The sequence below is a fragment of the Molothrus aeneus genome, chromosome 28, assembly GCF_037042795.1.
Source record: "Molothrus aeneus isolate 106 chromosome 28, BPBGC_Maene_1.0, whole genome shotgun sequence".
NCBI lineage: Eukaryota > Metazoa > Chordata > Aves > Passeriformes > Icteridae > Molothrus > Molothrus aeneus.
In genome coordinates, this window is record NC_089673.1 from 5,279,154 (window position 1) to 5,294,063 (window position 14,910).

General features: G+C 53.7%; 1 protein-coding gene across 1 annotated transcript; it reads left to right on the top strand.

Moving 5' to 3' along the window:
• The first annotated feature begins 1,332 nt into the window (after window positions 1-1,332).
• On the top strand, window positions 1,333-3,104 carry HOXB1 (homeobox B1). The gene is made up of 2 exons (XM_066567077.1): window positions 1,333-1,885; window positions 2,794-3,104. The coding sequence occupies exons 1-2, from the start codon at window positions 1,333-1,335 to the stop codon at window positions 3,102-3,104; spliced, it is 864 nt and encodes a 287-aa protein (XP_066423174.1).
• Window positions 3,105-14,910: the final 11,806 nt, after the last annotated feature.

Genomic DNA, 14,910 nt, shown 5'->3' on the forward strand with positions numbered 1-14,910 from the left:
ATTGTGCTGTGTGTGAGCCCCTAAAACCGGGTTTGGTAGGGAGTGTGCGGTGCGTGAGCCCCTAAAACCGGGTTTGGTATGGACTGAGCAGTGCATAACCCCTAAAACCGGGTTTGGTAGGGATTGTGCGGTGCGCGAGCCCCTAAAACCGGGTTTGGTAGGGATTGTGTGGTGTGTGAGCCCCTAAAACCGGGTTTGGAAGGGATTATGCAGTACACAACCCCTAAAACCGGGTTTGGTAGGGACTGAGCAGTGCATGATACCCTAAAACCGGGTTTGGTAGGGACTGAGCAGTGCACAACCCCTAAAACCCCAGCTTAGTCAGGAGTGCGTGGTGTGTGAGCGCCTAAACCCGGTTTTAGTCGGGAATGTGCAGTGAGTGAGCCCCTAAACCCGGTTTTAGTAGAGAATGTGCAATACGTGAACCCCTAAACCCGGATTTGGTCGGGACTGTGCAGAACGTGAGCCCCTAAACCCGGATTTGGTCGGGACTGTGCAGAACGTGAGCCCCTAAACCCGGTTTTAGTGCGTGGACGGACGGGAAGGTCCCCAGGTGGGCGCAGGGCTCGGTTTCAGTTCCCATCCCGGAATCGCCAGGCCGGGCCTGGCGCGGCTCCGGCCGAAGCCGCTCTGCCCTCGGTAACTTTATTTGGCCTCTCATTAGAATGTTGATTTAATTAGGACGCACAAAGCCCGGATTAAAGCGAAGACCGAGCGGGTTTTTCTTGGGCAGCTTTCAGCGTCCCGGAAAAGGCCGAGGCGCTTCGGGGGGAAAAGTTCGCAAATGAATCAAAGAGCGTCCGCGCATCCTTTTGTGCTCGCACCTCCCCATCCCCTCGCCCTCTTTTCTTTCCCTCACACCGAGCCGGCATCGGGGGCAAAAAAACCTTTTTAAAGTCGGGACTCGCGCCTGAGCCCGGCTCCCCGCATAACTCGGGGCCCTTTTTAGCACTTTAAAACCACTCGCGGGTCGCCGCGATCCTTCCCCCCGGCGCCTCCCCGCACCCCGCTCTCTTTTAAGGTCTTTGAGGAGAAGATTTTGACGCGGCCGTGTTGTTATCAGATTGATGGGCCGGGTTTGATTGAAGCCCCTTTGTCATGCAAATGTCAGGCCCGTGATGGATGAGCCCGGAGCCGGCCGCAAACTTCGGGAGCCCCGCGCTCATTGGGCTGGGCCCGCTCCGCCCGCGGGGTCCCCCCCGGCTGGGCCGCGGAGCCGCGGGGTCCCCCATGCCCGGGCAGGAAGTTTCCCAGCTTTGACAGACGGCCCAGAGGTTGGAGGGCAGGCGGCATCGCCCCCAAAACGGGCTGACCCTCCTCCATCACTGGCAGATGGACAATACCGCCATGAACTCCTTCTTGGAGTTCGCAATTTGTAACCGCGGCACCGCCGCCTTCCCGCACCTCGCCGAGCCCTCCCCGTCCTTCCCGCCGTGCTCGGGCAGCCCCGCTCCGAGCTCCGAGGGTCCCTTCGGCCCTGCGGCCCCCGCCGGACACCTCCCCCAGCACGGCTTCCACCCTCCTTCCTCCTCCTCCTCCTCCTCCTCGTCCTCCTCCCGCTTCTCCAGCCCGGCTTACCCGGCCCAGGGTTACCCGCAGCTCTACCTGGCCCAGCAGGACGCGGACGGGATTTTCTTCCAGGGGCCCTCGGGCTACGGCTCGGCCTCGCTGGCCGAGGGTTTCTGCGGGGCGCCGGGGCAGTTCCAGCCCGGCCTGGGCCCGGAGCCGCCCGCGGGCCCCGCGTACCTGCCCGGCCTCTACGGGGACATCTCGGGGGCCCTGCTCGAGGAGCCGGAGCCTCCGGGGCACCCCGAGCCCGGCGCCAGGGCCGGGGCAGCGCAGACCTTCGAGTGGATGAGGGTGAAGAGGAACCCCCCCAAAACAGGTGAGTGTGGGGTGCGGGGCTGAGGTCCCGAGGGTTTGGGGTCGTCTTCCAGAGGAGCAAAGGCTTGAGTTGGGTTTGGTTGTGTTTTGGGGGGTTTAGTTGGGTTTTGGGGGGTTTTGAGGGTTTGGTTGGGTTTTAGGGTGGTTTCTTGGTGTTTGTGTTGGGTTTGGTTGGGTTTTGGGGTCCTTTCCTTGGGTTTGGGGGTGGGTACTTTTCCTGGTCTTTGGGTTTGGGTTTGTTTGGGGTTTGGGGCCTTTTTCTTAACCCCCACCCAGAGATTTCCCATCACATCCCACCAAGCGTCCCTGAGCTCGGCTTCCCGCAGGCCCGAGGCTGATTTAAGCCCAGCTCAGAGCAGGAAACTCCCGGCGCTTCCTCCTCCTTCTCCAGCCGTGCCCTCCATCCCCTCCTCCATTGTTCCACTTCCTTCCCCACCACCTTCCCTTAAAGCCCGGCCTTCCTCCTCCTCCCCCGCCATCATCACCCTCCTCCTCCTCCCCTTCCAGCACTTCCCGCGGGGTCCGGGGATGGATCCCGGGGGGAAAACTCAGGGGGAAAACGCAGGGGATGGATCCCAGAGGGAAAATCCAGGGATGGATCCCAGGGGGAAAATCCAGAGGATGGATCCCAGGGGGAAAACTCAGGGGATGGATCCAGGGGGAAAACCCAGGGAATGGATCCTGGGGGAAAAACCCAGCCGGGAAGATGAGGGGATGGATCTCCAGGATCTCCAGGATCTCCAGGATCCCCAGATGCATCCCCGGGATCTCCGTGGGGATCTCCGGGAAAAGCAGAGCCCGGAGCGGGGCCGGGGGGAGCGCGGAGCTCGGGGCAGGGGGAAGGGGACACCCCTCAGGGGAGGGATTGCTCCGGCCGCTCCTGCCCTGGCGGGTTTTGGGTTTTTTCAGGCAAAACGTCGGAGCTGGGACTCCTGGGGCCGCCCAACGCCATCCGCACCAACTTCAGCACCAAGCAGCTGACGGAGCTGGAGAAGGAGTTCCACTTCAACAAGTACCTGACGCGGGCCCGCAGGGTGGAGATCGCGGCCACCCTGGAGCTCAACGAGACGCAGGTGAAGATCTGGTTCCAGAACAGGCGGATGAAGCAGAAGAAGAGGGAGAAGGAGGGGCTGGCCCCGGCCGCTGCCCGCAGGGCGGCCAAGGACGAGGGCTCGGATCCATCCTCGCCTGAGGCCTCGCCCAGCTCCGGCTCCTCCTGAGCCCCCCCAGAGCCCCCGCAGGACCCTCGGGGCCGTCCCCACGCGGGCGGCGCCGCTCGAGCCTCTCTCTTTATTTATAGCCCCTCTGCGGGCGCCGCGCTCCCAAGGAGCGGCCGTGGCCGGCGGCCGGAGCAATTTCCCAATTTCCGTGTCTCAGGGACTTCTCTGCCTTTCCCCTTCCCCTTTAGGAACTGCACTTTCAACTCCAGGAAAAACAAAACAAACAAACAAACAAAAAAAAAACCACTTTAATTTAGTTCGCTCCCCTCTGGAAAAACGAGCGCAACGATTTTTTTGTTTTCCCTCTCCCCCCGCCCGATGCGTTTTTCCTCCTTGTGAGAATGTAAAACAAAAACCCCATACACACACACACACACACACACACACACAAAAAAAAAAAGTTACGGGCATTTTCCCCTTTTCCTTTCCCTTTTATTTCCTGATTGTAGAGCTTGAAACGAGCCCCGAGGCGCCCAAGACGCTCGAGGCCCCTGCCAAGACCCAAACCCTCAGGAAAGGAAAGAAAAAAAAGGCAAAAAAAAAAAAGAGAAAAAGCGCAATTTCCTGCTCCCGTTTTGCACTATTTCTGCTTTACAGGGTTTTATTTCCGCACGAGTTTTTGCTGCTGCCGGCGGCGGAGGGGAGGGGGTTTCGCTATCGAGGAAAGGAGCCCGGGCTGCCCTCGGGGCTGTGCCTGCGAGAGGCGATGGGGGCGAGTTCGGGGAGCTCCCGGCAGCCCCAGAGCCCGCAGCGCCTTCCCCGCACCCCCTCGGCCTTATCGGAGCCGGATAAACCCGAGACTAAACCGCGGCCTAACGCCCTCCCTGCCTCCCTGCCTCCCTCCCCGGCGGGGATTCGGGACCGAGAGCCCGCGGGTGAAATTGGAATTATCGGGAAAACCCGAGCGGCTCCTCCGCCGGATCCCCCCTGCTCCCCGCGCCCCCACACGGAACTACCTCAGCCCAATAAAGTTGATTTTTATTTTTCCCCCCCCCCCCTCAATTCGCGTCTTTTCAGCCCAGTGGGAATCTCTGGGGCCTGGGAGGGAGGAGGAGGAAGAGGAGGAGGAGGAGGAAGGAAAAGTCCGCGGCTGTTCCAGCGACCCCAAACAAAGGGGCCGATCCCTTTTCCTGGAATCGGGCCCGGCTTCCCGGGTGCAATTCTGTCCTCATTTCTCATTTCCTCGCCTGATGAGAGCAGGAAATCATCCCCGGGGTGGAAATCGGGAATTCGCACCGGTGGAACCCGGGGCGGGCTGGGGATGGGAGGAAATTCTGATTTTCCTGAGCTCTTCTGAATTTCCGACCGATTCCGAATTCGCGCTCCTCAAAGTCCAAAACCGAAGCGTCAGACGCGGTTTGTTCCCCTTCAGCTCCCCGAAGGCCGGCCCTGAGAGGGGATTTGGCCCAGAATAAACCAAATTTCCGCGTTTTTACCTCCGGGCAGGGACGGAGCGGGGCCGGAGGGGAGGGAGGAAGAGCGGGCCCGGTGCAGCTCTGACCTTTTTACCTCGAAACGCCTCTGGGATTTCTAAACAAGTCAACAGAGGGGCTGCCAGGAGGATCCATTGTTCGGCCCTGGGTAAATTTGCAAATCTGCTCGGCGGGGTGAGGGATGAGGGCTGAGGAGGGAAGTACCTGCTCTGCCCCGCAGATAAAATCTCTCCCCGCTCTGACACGCTCCTTTCTCTCGGGAAATAAAAAAAAAAAAAAAAAAGGGGGTTTGGAGAGCCCAATTAGCCCCGAGATAAGAGGGGAAACAAACACCGGGGGGAAAAGGTGAAAAGGGGATTTTTCTTCCAGCGGCGATTTGCAAAAGGTCAGGGGGAAAACACTAAAACAAAGCCTCCCACCCCAAAAAAGGCTCAAGCCCCCCCGGATTTGGGGCTGGAGCATCCCTGGGCCGTGGGGCAGGGACTGGGAGTGGGGCCGGGACAGGAGCGGGATTCGCTCCCGAGAAAAGATTTTAGAGAAGCCAATCCGAGATAAGAGAGGGGAAAACAGAGGGGAAAAGGTGAAAAGGGGATTTTTTTAACAGTCCCTATTTGCAAAAGGTCGGGAGGAAAACACAAAAACGAACCCAAAACACACGCACAGGGACCGGGATGGGGACCGGGATTGGGACCGGGATGGGGACCGGGTTAGGCCGGGAATGGGGACCGGGTTAGGCCGGGGATGGGGACCGGGTTAGGCTGGGGATGGGGACCGGGTTAGGCCGGGGATGGGGACCGGGTTAGGCCCGGGATGGGGACCGGGTTAGGCCCGGGATGGGGAGCGGGTTAGGCCGGGGATTGGGACCGGGTTAGGCCGGGGATGGGGAGCGGGTTAGGCCCGGGATGGGGAGCGGGTTAGGCCCGGCATTAGGCGCGGTGCCAGGTGAGGAGGGGCCAGGCCGGCTCCGCGGGCACTACAGAGGCTCGCGGCTCTCATTTGAAACTCAAAGAGCCCCTCCGGAAGATGCCCCGGAGCCGCCGCCGCCTCCCCCGGCCCCGCCGGGACCCCCGGAACCCCCCGGGACCCCCCGGGACCCCCCGGGACCCCCCGGCCCCGTCCCGACCCCCGGGACCCCTCGGGCCGCGCCCCTCGCAGCCGCAGCGCTCTCACCTCAGCCCTTTTTCCCCCAGAATTTCCCAAAAACCGAGCAGCGCTCTCACCTCAGCCCTTTTCCCCCCAGAATTTCCCCAAAACCGAGCAGCGCTCTCACCTCAGCCCTTTTCCCCCCAGAATTTCCCCAAAAACGAGCAGCCCTCTCACCTCAGCCCTTTTTCCCCCAGAATTTCCCAAAAACCGAGCAGCGCTCTCACCTCAGCCCTTTATGCCCCAGAATTTCCCAAAACCGAGCAGCGCTCTCACCTCAGCCCTTTTCCCCCCAGAATTTCCCCAAAACCGAGCAGCGCTCTCACCTCAGCCCTTTATGCCCCAGAATTTCCCCAAAACCGAGCAGCGCTCTCACCTCAGCCCTTTTCCCCCCCAAAAAAGAGCGGCTCTCCTGGCTCATCCCTTCTTCCCCCCAAAAAACCAGCAGCGCTCCCAGCCCGTCCCTTTTTCCCCGGAATTTCTCCCCAAACCAGCGGCTCTCTCGGCTCTGCCCTGTTTTCCCCATCCCGAGTTTTCCAACCATCCCGACCCCAGCCCGGGAGGGGCTGGGGGACACCGGGACCTGCCCAGGGCGGGTGGGGATTGGGAACCCGGGATTTGGGGATTTGAGGACTCGGGATTTGGGGATTTGAGGACTCGGGATTTGGGGATTTGGGGACTCGGGATTCGGGGATTTGGGGACTCGGGATTCGGGGATTTGGGGACCCGGGATTTTGGGATTTGGGGATCCGGGGTTTGGGGATTTGGGGATTCCGGGATCCGGGATTTGGGGATTTGGGGACTCGGGATTTGGGGATTCCGGGATCCGGGATTTGGGGATTTGGGGACTCGGGATTTTGGGATTTGGGGACACGGGATTTGGGGATTTGGGGACTCGGGATTTGGGGATTTGGGGACACGGGATTCGGGGATTCCGGGATCCGGGATTCGGGGATTTGGGGACTCGGGATTTGGGGATTTGGGGACTCGGGATTTGGGGATTTGGGGATTCGTGATTTGGGGATTCCGGGATCCGGGATTCGGGGATTTGGGGACCCGGGATTCGGGGACACGGGATTTGGGTATTTGGGGACACGGGATTTGGGGATCCGGGGTTTGGGGATTTGGGGATTTGAGGACCCGGGATTTGAGGATCCGGGATTTGGGGGTCTCGGGATCTGGGATTTCGGGATGCAGGATTTCAGGATGAGGGATTTCGGGATTTGAGGATCCGGGATTCCGGGATTTCGGGATTCCGGAACTTCGGGATCCGGGGATTTCGGGCCGCAGAATTTTGGGATCTGGGATTTTGGGATCGGGGATTTCAGGACGCGGGCAGGTGCATCCCTGTGGGACAGGGACGGGTGGGCGGAGGCTGGAGAAGCCCCAGGGAGACTCGGCCTCATTGCCACGGTCGGGTTTTATCCCAAACCTTCTACTTACACTTTCATTTATTTTATAGAATGAGGGACAATCGTTTATGTTCCACATAATCCATAGAAATAATCAAAGTCCATATAATTAATATAGTCCATAAATCCCATATATCCCATATAATTAATATAATTAATATAATTCAAAAATCCCATATATTCCATATAATTCATGTAATCCATAAATCCCATATATTCCATATAATTCATATAATTCATGTAATCCATAAATCCCATATATTCCATATAATTCATATAATTAATATAATCCATAAATCCCATATATTCCATATAATTCATATAATTAATATAATCCATGTATTCCCTATATCCCATATATCCTCTGTATGCCATATTTGCCATATATCCCACTTATCCCATAAATTCCATGTGTTTAATAAATTCCGTTTGTTGGGAAAAGCAGGAAGGCAGCAAGGGAAGGATTTTCCAGAGGAAACAGCAAAGTTTTACCTGAAAATCCAGAATTTGGCCGCGAAAAAAGCTGCAAAAAATCCATTCTTGCCCTCATCACTTTTATTAAAAATTCAGAATTTTTATTAGAAATTGAGAATTCCCATTTTTTGCACGGGGGAGTTTCAAATTTCTTTAGAAGATCAAAACCACCCCCCCCAAAAAAACCCCCCGGTTTTCCTAAGGAATTCCCGGATTCCAGGGGAAAAATTCTCCAAAAGCCAAGAATGAATGGATCCAGATTTCTGTTTGAAGTCAGGCACTTGATTTGCCTCGGGAAAAATGGGGAAAATTATTCGATAAAAGGGAAAATTATTCAATAAATAAAAAAATAATATAAAACTCAATAAAATTCGCCTCCCGTCATTTTTTGGGGGGAGTTTTTGCAGGAAACGCTGGTGTGGAGGCTGAATTTTATTCTGTTTTATTTTGTTCTAGTCTATTCTATTCTAGTCTATTCTATTCTATTCTATTCTATTCTATTCTATTCTATTCTATTCCATTTTAAAATTTAATTTAATTCTATTTTATGTTCTATTTTTTTAGGCGAAATTAAATTAAATTTTGTTTTCATGTTGCATTTTGCCTTCCTTTTAACATTTAGATTTCATCATCTGCTATATTTTAAATTTTTTTTCTTTTTAACTCTTCCTTTCCCTATTTTCATTTCCCCTTTTCCTTCATTTTTCCTCCCCTCAAATTTGAAATCCAGACCTGTTCAAACCCCTCAGATTTTCACGTTTTTGAGGAAAATGTCGATTTTTTGGGGCAAATTCTCGGGGAGACAACGGGAGAATAATTCCCTTTCTTGATCCCCGAGGGGCCGGAATTTTCCCAGGGAGGTTTCCCAATTTCCAGGAAAGGGAACCCCACAATTCCCTATTTTAATGAGGGTTTGTGGGTTTTTTTCCCTTTATTTGTTGATTTTTCAGCTCCGCCGAGCTCATTTTGCATAAATTTAAGAAATTCTCTCCCTGGGCAAGCACCCAGCAGAAAAACGCGATTTTTTTTTTTATTTTTTATTATTTTTTTTGTTCCCTGCAGCGTTCCTGAATTATTCTGCTTTTTGTAAATCCTTTCCTGTGATGTGGCCACTTCAGAGGGAACATTCCGAGGGCGTTTCCTCACTCGGAACATCAAAAACAAAAAAAAGCGGAATTTTTTTCTTTTTTTTTCCTGCTGTGTGTTACCACAAAAAGGGGATTTTAATAAAAAATAACAGATAAAAATCCGCCTTGATCCGCCGATGGGGAGGAATCCGCCCGAGCGGCGGATCAAAGGCGGCGAAAAACCTCAAATTTCGGAATAAATTCCTTCGCTCTCCTCTGCCCCACCCGCAAATCATCGCCTCCTCCTCCAGGTTCAAAAAAAAAAAATAAATAGAATTTAACTCCGAATAACTCCCAGAAATGGGAATTTTTAATGGGAAAAAAAAAAGCGCAAAAATTAATAAAAATAATTTTAAAAACCCAGCGTGGTGCTGTTTTCTCGGAGGCTCCGCATATTTTTTTTTTTTTTTTAGTTCTTTATCGGAGTTTGAAACCCGAGGAGCACAAAATTCTCTCTTTTTTTTTTTAATTTTGTTTTTCTTTTTGGGACCGAGAGGTTATCGGAGTGCAAATACCGAGCTCTGATAAGGCTCGGGCCGCGCTCCTGGCCCCGCTCCCGCCCGCTTTTATCCCGATTTGAGCCCGGCTTGCGCAAGCCGAGGCGCGCTCCTAACCGCCCCGAGATAAACCCGGCTTTATCTCCCCTCGAGAGCGCCGTGATCGCCTCTTCTTCGCCTTTTTTATTTTGGTTAAGAAGTGATAAAAAATTGATTTTTACTGAGGTGGTGGTGGGTCTTTTTTTGTTGGTTTTTTTTTTTTTGGTTTTTTTTTTTTTTTTGCCTGAAAAGAAATTTTAAATACGAGTTTGGGGAGCGGAAATTGGTGTTTGGGGTTTTCTGGTGAGAGAATTGAGGAAAAACCAATGGATTTTCAGTGCGGGGGAGAAAATGAGAAGGGAAATTGAATATTTATGGGCGTTTTTAAAGAAGGAATTATTAGATAATGATGATTTTCAGGAGAGTTTGGTTCCCAAATAGTGGAATTTGGGGTGGAGAGGCAACAGAGTCCCAGAAAACCCAGAATTCCCAATTCTGGCCAAATTCCCAATTCTGGCCAGGCTGGGGGATTCGGTTCCCAAATCCTGGGATTTGCGGTGGGGAGGGAGAAGAGCCCCGGAAAACCCCAAAATTCCCAATTCTGGCCAAATTCCCGGTTCTGGCCAGGCCCGGAGCCGCTCCCTACAACAACCCCCGTCCCTCTCCGCCTCATAAATCAGAAACAAATCCCCGAAGGTCCCCCGGGAGGGCTTTTTTATCTCTTTTTCGTGTTCTCCCCGCCCGTCCCGCAGGCGGGGAGCAAATCCAAATAAACATTATCAAAGGAGCCGGTCAGATCCCGAGCGGGGAGCGTGGGCAGCGCCGGGCGGGCTTTGGGCGTCCCACGGTCCCCGGGCAGCGCCGAGCGATGGCCCCGCGGCCGCCTCTGGCCAGGGCTGCGCTCGCCGGACCGGATCCTGTCCCGGGATATTCACTGGGATCCCTGCCAGCCTGGATCCTGTCCCGGGATATTCACAGGGATCCCTGCCAGCCTGGATCCTGTCCCGGGATATTCACAGGGATCCCTGCCAGCCTGGATCCTGTCCCGGGATATTCACAGGGGATGTGCCCGCCTGGATCCTGTCCCGGGATATTCACAGGGATCCCTGCCAGCCTGGATCCTGTCCCGGGATATTCACAGGGGATGTGCCAGCCTGGATCCTGTCCCGGGATATTCACAGGGATCCCTGCCAGCCCGGATCCTGTCCCGGGATATTCACAGGGATCCCTGCCAGCCTGGATCCTGTCCCGGGATATTCACAGGGGATGTGCCAGCCTGGATCCTGTCCCGGGATATCCACAGGGATCCCTGCCAGCCCGGATCCTGTCCCGGGATATTCACAGGGATCCCTGCCAGCCTGGACCCCAATCCCGGGATATTCACAGGGATCCCTGCCAGCCTGGATCCTGTCCCGGGATATTCACAGGGGATGTGCCAGCCCGGATCCTGTCCCGGGATATTCACAGGGATCCCTGCCAGCCTGGATCCTGTCCCGGGATATTCACAGGGATCCCTGCCAGCCTGGACCCCAATCCCGGGATATTCACAGGGATCCCTGCCAGCCCGGATCCTGTCCCGGGATATTCACTGGGATCCCTGCCAGCCTGGATCCTGTCCCGGGATATTCACAGGGGATGTGCCAGCCCGGATCCTGTCCCGGGATATTCACAGGGATCCCTGCCAGCCTGGATCCTGTCCCGGGATATTCACAGGGATCCCTGCCAGCCTGGATCCTGTCCCGGGATATTCACAGGGGATGTGCCAGCCTGGATCCTGTCCCGGGATATTCACTGGGATCCCTGCCAGCCTGGATCCTGTCCCGGGATATTCACAGGGGATGTGCCAGCCTGGATCCTGTCCCGGGATATTCACAGGGATCCCTGCCAGCCTGGACCCCAATCCCGGGATATTCACAGGGGCTCCCTGCCTGGATCCTGTCCGGTTCTGCCCCGATCCATCACCCGGTTCTGCCCCATTCCTGTCCGGTTCTGCCCCGATCCTTCACCCGGTTCTGCCCCGATCCTTCACCCGGTTCTGCCCTGATCCATCACCCGGTTCTGCCCCGATCCTTCACCCGGTTCTGCCCCGATCCTTCACCCGGTTCTGCCCTGATCCATCACCCGGTTCTGCCCTGATCCATCACCCGGTTCTGCCCTGATCCATCACCCGGTTCTGCCCTGATCCATCACCCGGGGGCCGCTCCTGGCCGGGCTCAGCCCCTCCCGGGCCGGGGCCTCAGGGTCAAGTGGTTCTTGTGTTCCACAGATAGCGAACAGGGGAGGATGATCCTTTCCCCCCTTGATTTTTCCTTTTTTCTTTCTTTTTATTTTCTCTTATTTTGCCCCCTTTTCCCTTTGTTTTAAGGCTTTAAATTCACCTCTAACCAATGGGGTCAGGGAAGAAAACACTGAGGGTTTGGGGTTTGGGCTCCTGACCCTACAGACACATAAACACTGAGGATTTGGGGTTTGGGAACCTGACCCTGCAGACACATAAACACCAGGATTTGGGGTTTGGGCACCTGACCCTGCAGACACATAAACACTGAGGATTTGGGGTTTGGGGTTTGACCCTACAGACACATAAACACTGAGGGTTTGGGGTTTGGGGTTTGACCCTACAGACACATAAACACTGAGGATTTGGGGTTTGGGAACCTGACCCTGCAGACACATAAACACCAGGATTTGGGGTTTGGGCACCTGACCCTGCAGACACATAAACACCAGGATTTGGGGTTTGGGGTTTGACCCTACAGACACATAAACACTGAGGGTTTGGGGTTTGGGCACCCAACACTACAGACACATAAACACTGAGGGTTTGGGGTTTGGGGTTTGACCCTACAGACACATAAACACTGAGGGTTTGGGGTTTGGGCACCTGACCCTACAGACACATAAACACTGAGGATTTGGGGTTTGGCCCTGCAGACACATAAACACTGAGGATTTGGGGTTTGACCCTACAGACACATAAACACTGAGGGTTTGGGGTTTGGGCACCTGACCCTACAGACACATAAACACTGAGGATTTGGGGTTTGGGGTTTGACCCTACAGACACATAAACACTGAGGATTTGGGGTTTGGGCACCCAACCCTACAGACACATAAACACTGAGGGTTTGGGGTTTGGGCACCTGACCCTACAGACACATAAACACTGAGGGTTTGGGGTTTGGGCACCCAACCCTACAGACACATAAACACTGAGGGTTTGGGGTTTGGGCACCTGACCCTACAGACACATAAACACTGAGGATTTGGGGTTTGGGCACCTGACCCTACAGACACATAAACACTGAGGGTTTGGGGTTTGGGCACCTGACCCTACAGACACATAAACACTGAGGATTTGGGGTTTGGGGTTTGACCCTACAGACACATAAACACTGAGGATTTGGGGTTTGGGGTTTGACCCTACAGACACATAAACACTGAGGATTTGGGGTTTGGGGTTTGACCCTACAGACACATAAACACTGAGGATTTGGGGTTTGGGGTTTGACCCTACAGACACATAAACACTGAGGATTTGGGGTTTGGGGTTTGACCCTACAGACACATAAACACTGAGGATTTGGGGTTTGGGGTTTGACCCTACAGACACATAAACACTGAGGATTTGGGGTTTGGGCACCCAACACTACAGACACATAAACACCAGGATTTGGGGTTTGGGCACCTGACCCTACAGACACATAAACACTGAGGATTTGGGGTTTGGGCACCTGACCCTGCAGACACATAAACACTGAGGATTTGGGGTTTGGGCACCTGACCCTACAGACACATAAACACTGAGGATTTGGGGTTTGGGCACCTGACCCTGCAGACACATAAACACTGAGGATTTGGGGTTTGGGCACCTGACCCTGCAGACACATAAACACTGAGGATTTGGGGTTTGACCCTACAGACACATAAACACTGAGGATTTGGGGTTTGACCCTACAGACACATAAACACTGAGGATTTGGGGTTTGGGCACCCAACACTACAGACACATAAACACTGAGGATTTGGGGTTTGGCCCTGCAGACACATAAACACTGAGGATTTGGGGTTTGACCCTACAGACACATAAACACCAGGATTTGGGGTTTGGGCACCTGACCCTGCAGACACATAAACACTGAGGATTTGGGGTTTGGGCACCTGACCCTGCAGACACATAAACACTGAGGATTTGGGGTTTGGGCACCTGACCCTGCAGACACATAAACACTGAGGATTTGGGGTTTGACCCTACAGACACATAAACACTGAGGATTTGGGGTTTGACCCTACAGACACATAAACACTGAGGATTTGGGGTTTGGGCACCCAACACTACAGACACATAAACACTGAGGATTTGGGGTTTGGCCCTGCAGACACATAAACACTGAGGATTTGGGGTTTGACCCTACAGACACATAAACACTGAGGATTTGGGGTTTGACCCTACAGACACATAAACACTGAGGATTTGGGGTTTGACCCTACAGACACATAAACACCAGGATTTGGGGTTTGGGCACCTGACCCTACAGACACATAAACACCAGGATTTGGGGTTTGGCCCTGCAGACACATAAACACCAGGATTTGGGGTTTGACCCTACAGACACATAAACACCAGGATTTGGGGTTTGGGCACCTGACCCTGCAGACACATAAACACCAGGATTTGGGGTTTGGGCACCCAACCCTACAGACACATAAACACCAGGATTTGGGGTTTGGCCCTACAGACACATAAACACCAGGATTTGGGGTTTGACCCTGCAGACACATAAACACCAGGATTTGGGGTCTGGCCCTGCAGACACGGGGCTGATAAAGGGTGGCAGCTCCAGATAATCTGTCACCACTCATTCCCATGAGGAAACACCTCCGAGCTTGCACAAACACCTCCCCCGTTCCCCTCCTTTAACTTCCCAGAGTTAAACCCACAGAAAGAATTCAGAGACGTGGATTTCGGAAAACCCCAAATTTCCAAATTTCCCCATCTCTGGGCCAAGCAGGGGCGAGGTCACTCCTGCTCAATCCACCCTGGAAGGGTCAGGGTGCACAAAGCTGTGAAATATTCCAGATTTTGGGGGTCTGGGCTGGTTCCAGGATCCACCACGGAGTTTCTGATTCCTGGCGGGAACCTTGATTTCTGTGTTTCTACACTTCTATATTCCTATATTCCTATACTTCTATATTTCTATATTTCCATCTTCTGTTATTGTCTTATTGCTATATTTCTATATTTTTCTATTTCTACATTCCTACATTCCTACATTCCTACATTTCTCCATTTTTCCATTTCTCCATTTCTCCATTTCTCCATTTTTCCATTTCTCCATTTCTCCACTTTTCCATTTCTCCATTTCTCCATTTCTCCATTTCTCCATTTCTCCATTTCTCCATTTCTCCATTTCTCCATTTCTCCATTTCTCCACTCCTCCACTCCTCCACTTCTCCATTTCTCCATTTCTCCATTTCTCCATTTCTCCATTTCTCCATTTCTCCATTTCTCCATTTCTCCATTTCTCCACTCCTCCACTCCTCCATTTCTCCATTTCTCCATTTCTCCATTTTTCCATTTCTCCATTTCTCCATTTCTCCATTTCTCCATTTCTCCATTTCTCCATTTCTCCATTCTCCATTTCTCCACTCCCACACTCCCAGCCCCCATCTGCCAGCCC

Excerpts from the sequence above, each read along its gene's own strand:
- HOXB1 (XM_066567077.1), top strand. The coding sequence starts at position 1,333 with ATGGACAATACCGCCATGAACTCCTTCTTGGAGTTCGCAATTTGTAAC. Across the intron at positions 1,886-2,793 it reads GAGGAACCCCCCCAAAACAG|GCAAAACGTCGGAGCTGGGA; the intron begins GTGAGTGTGGGG and ends GGGTTTTTTCAG.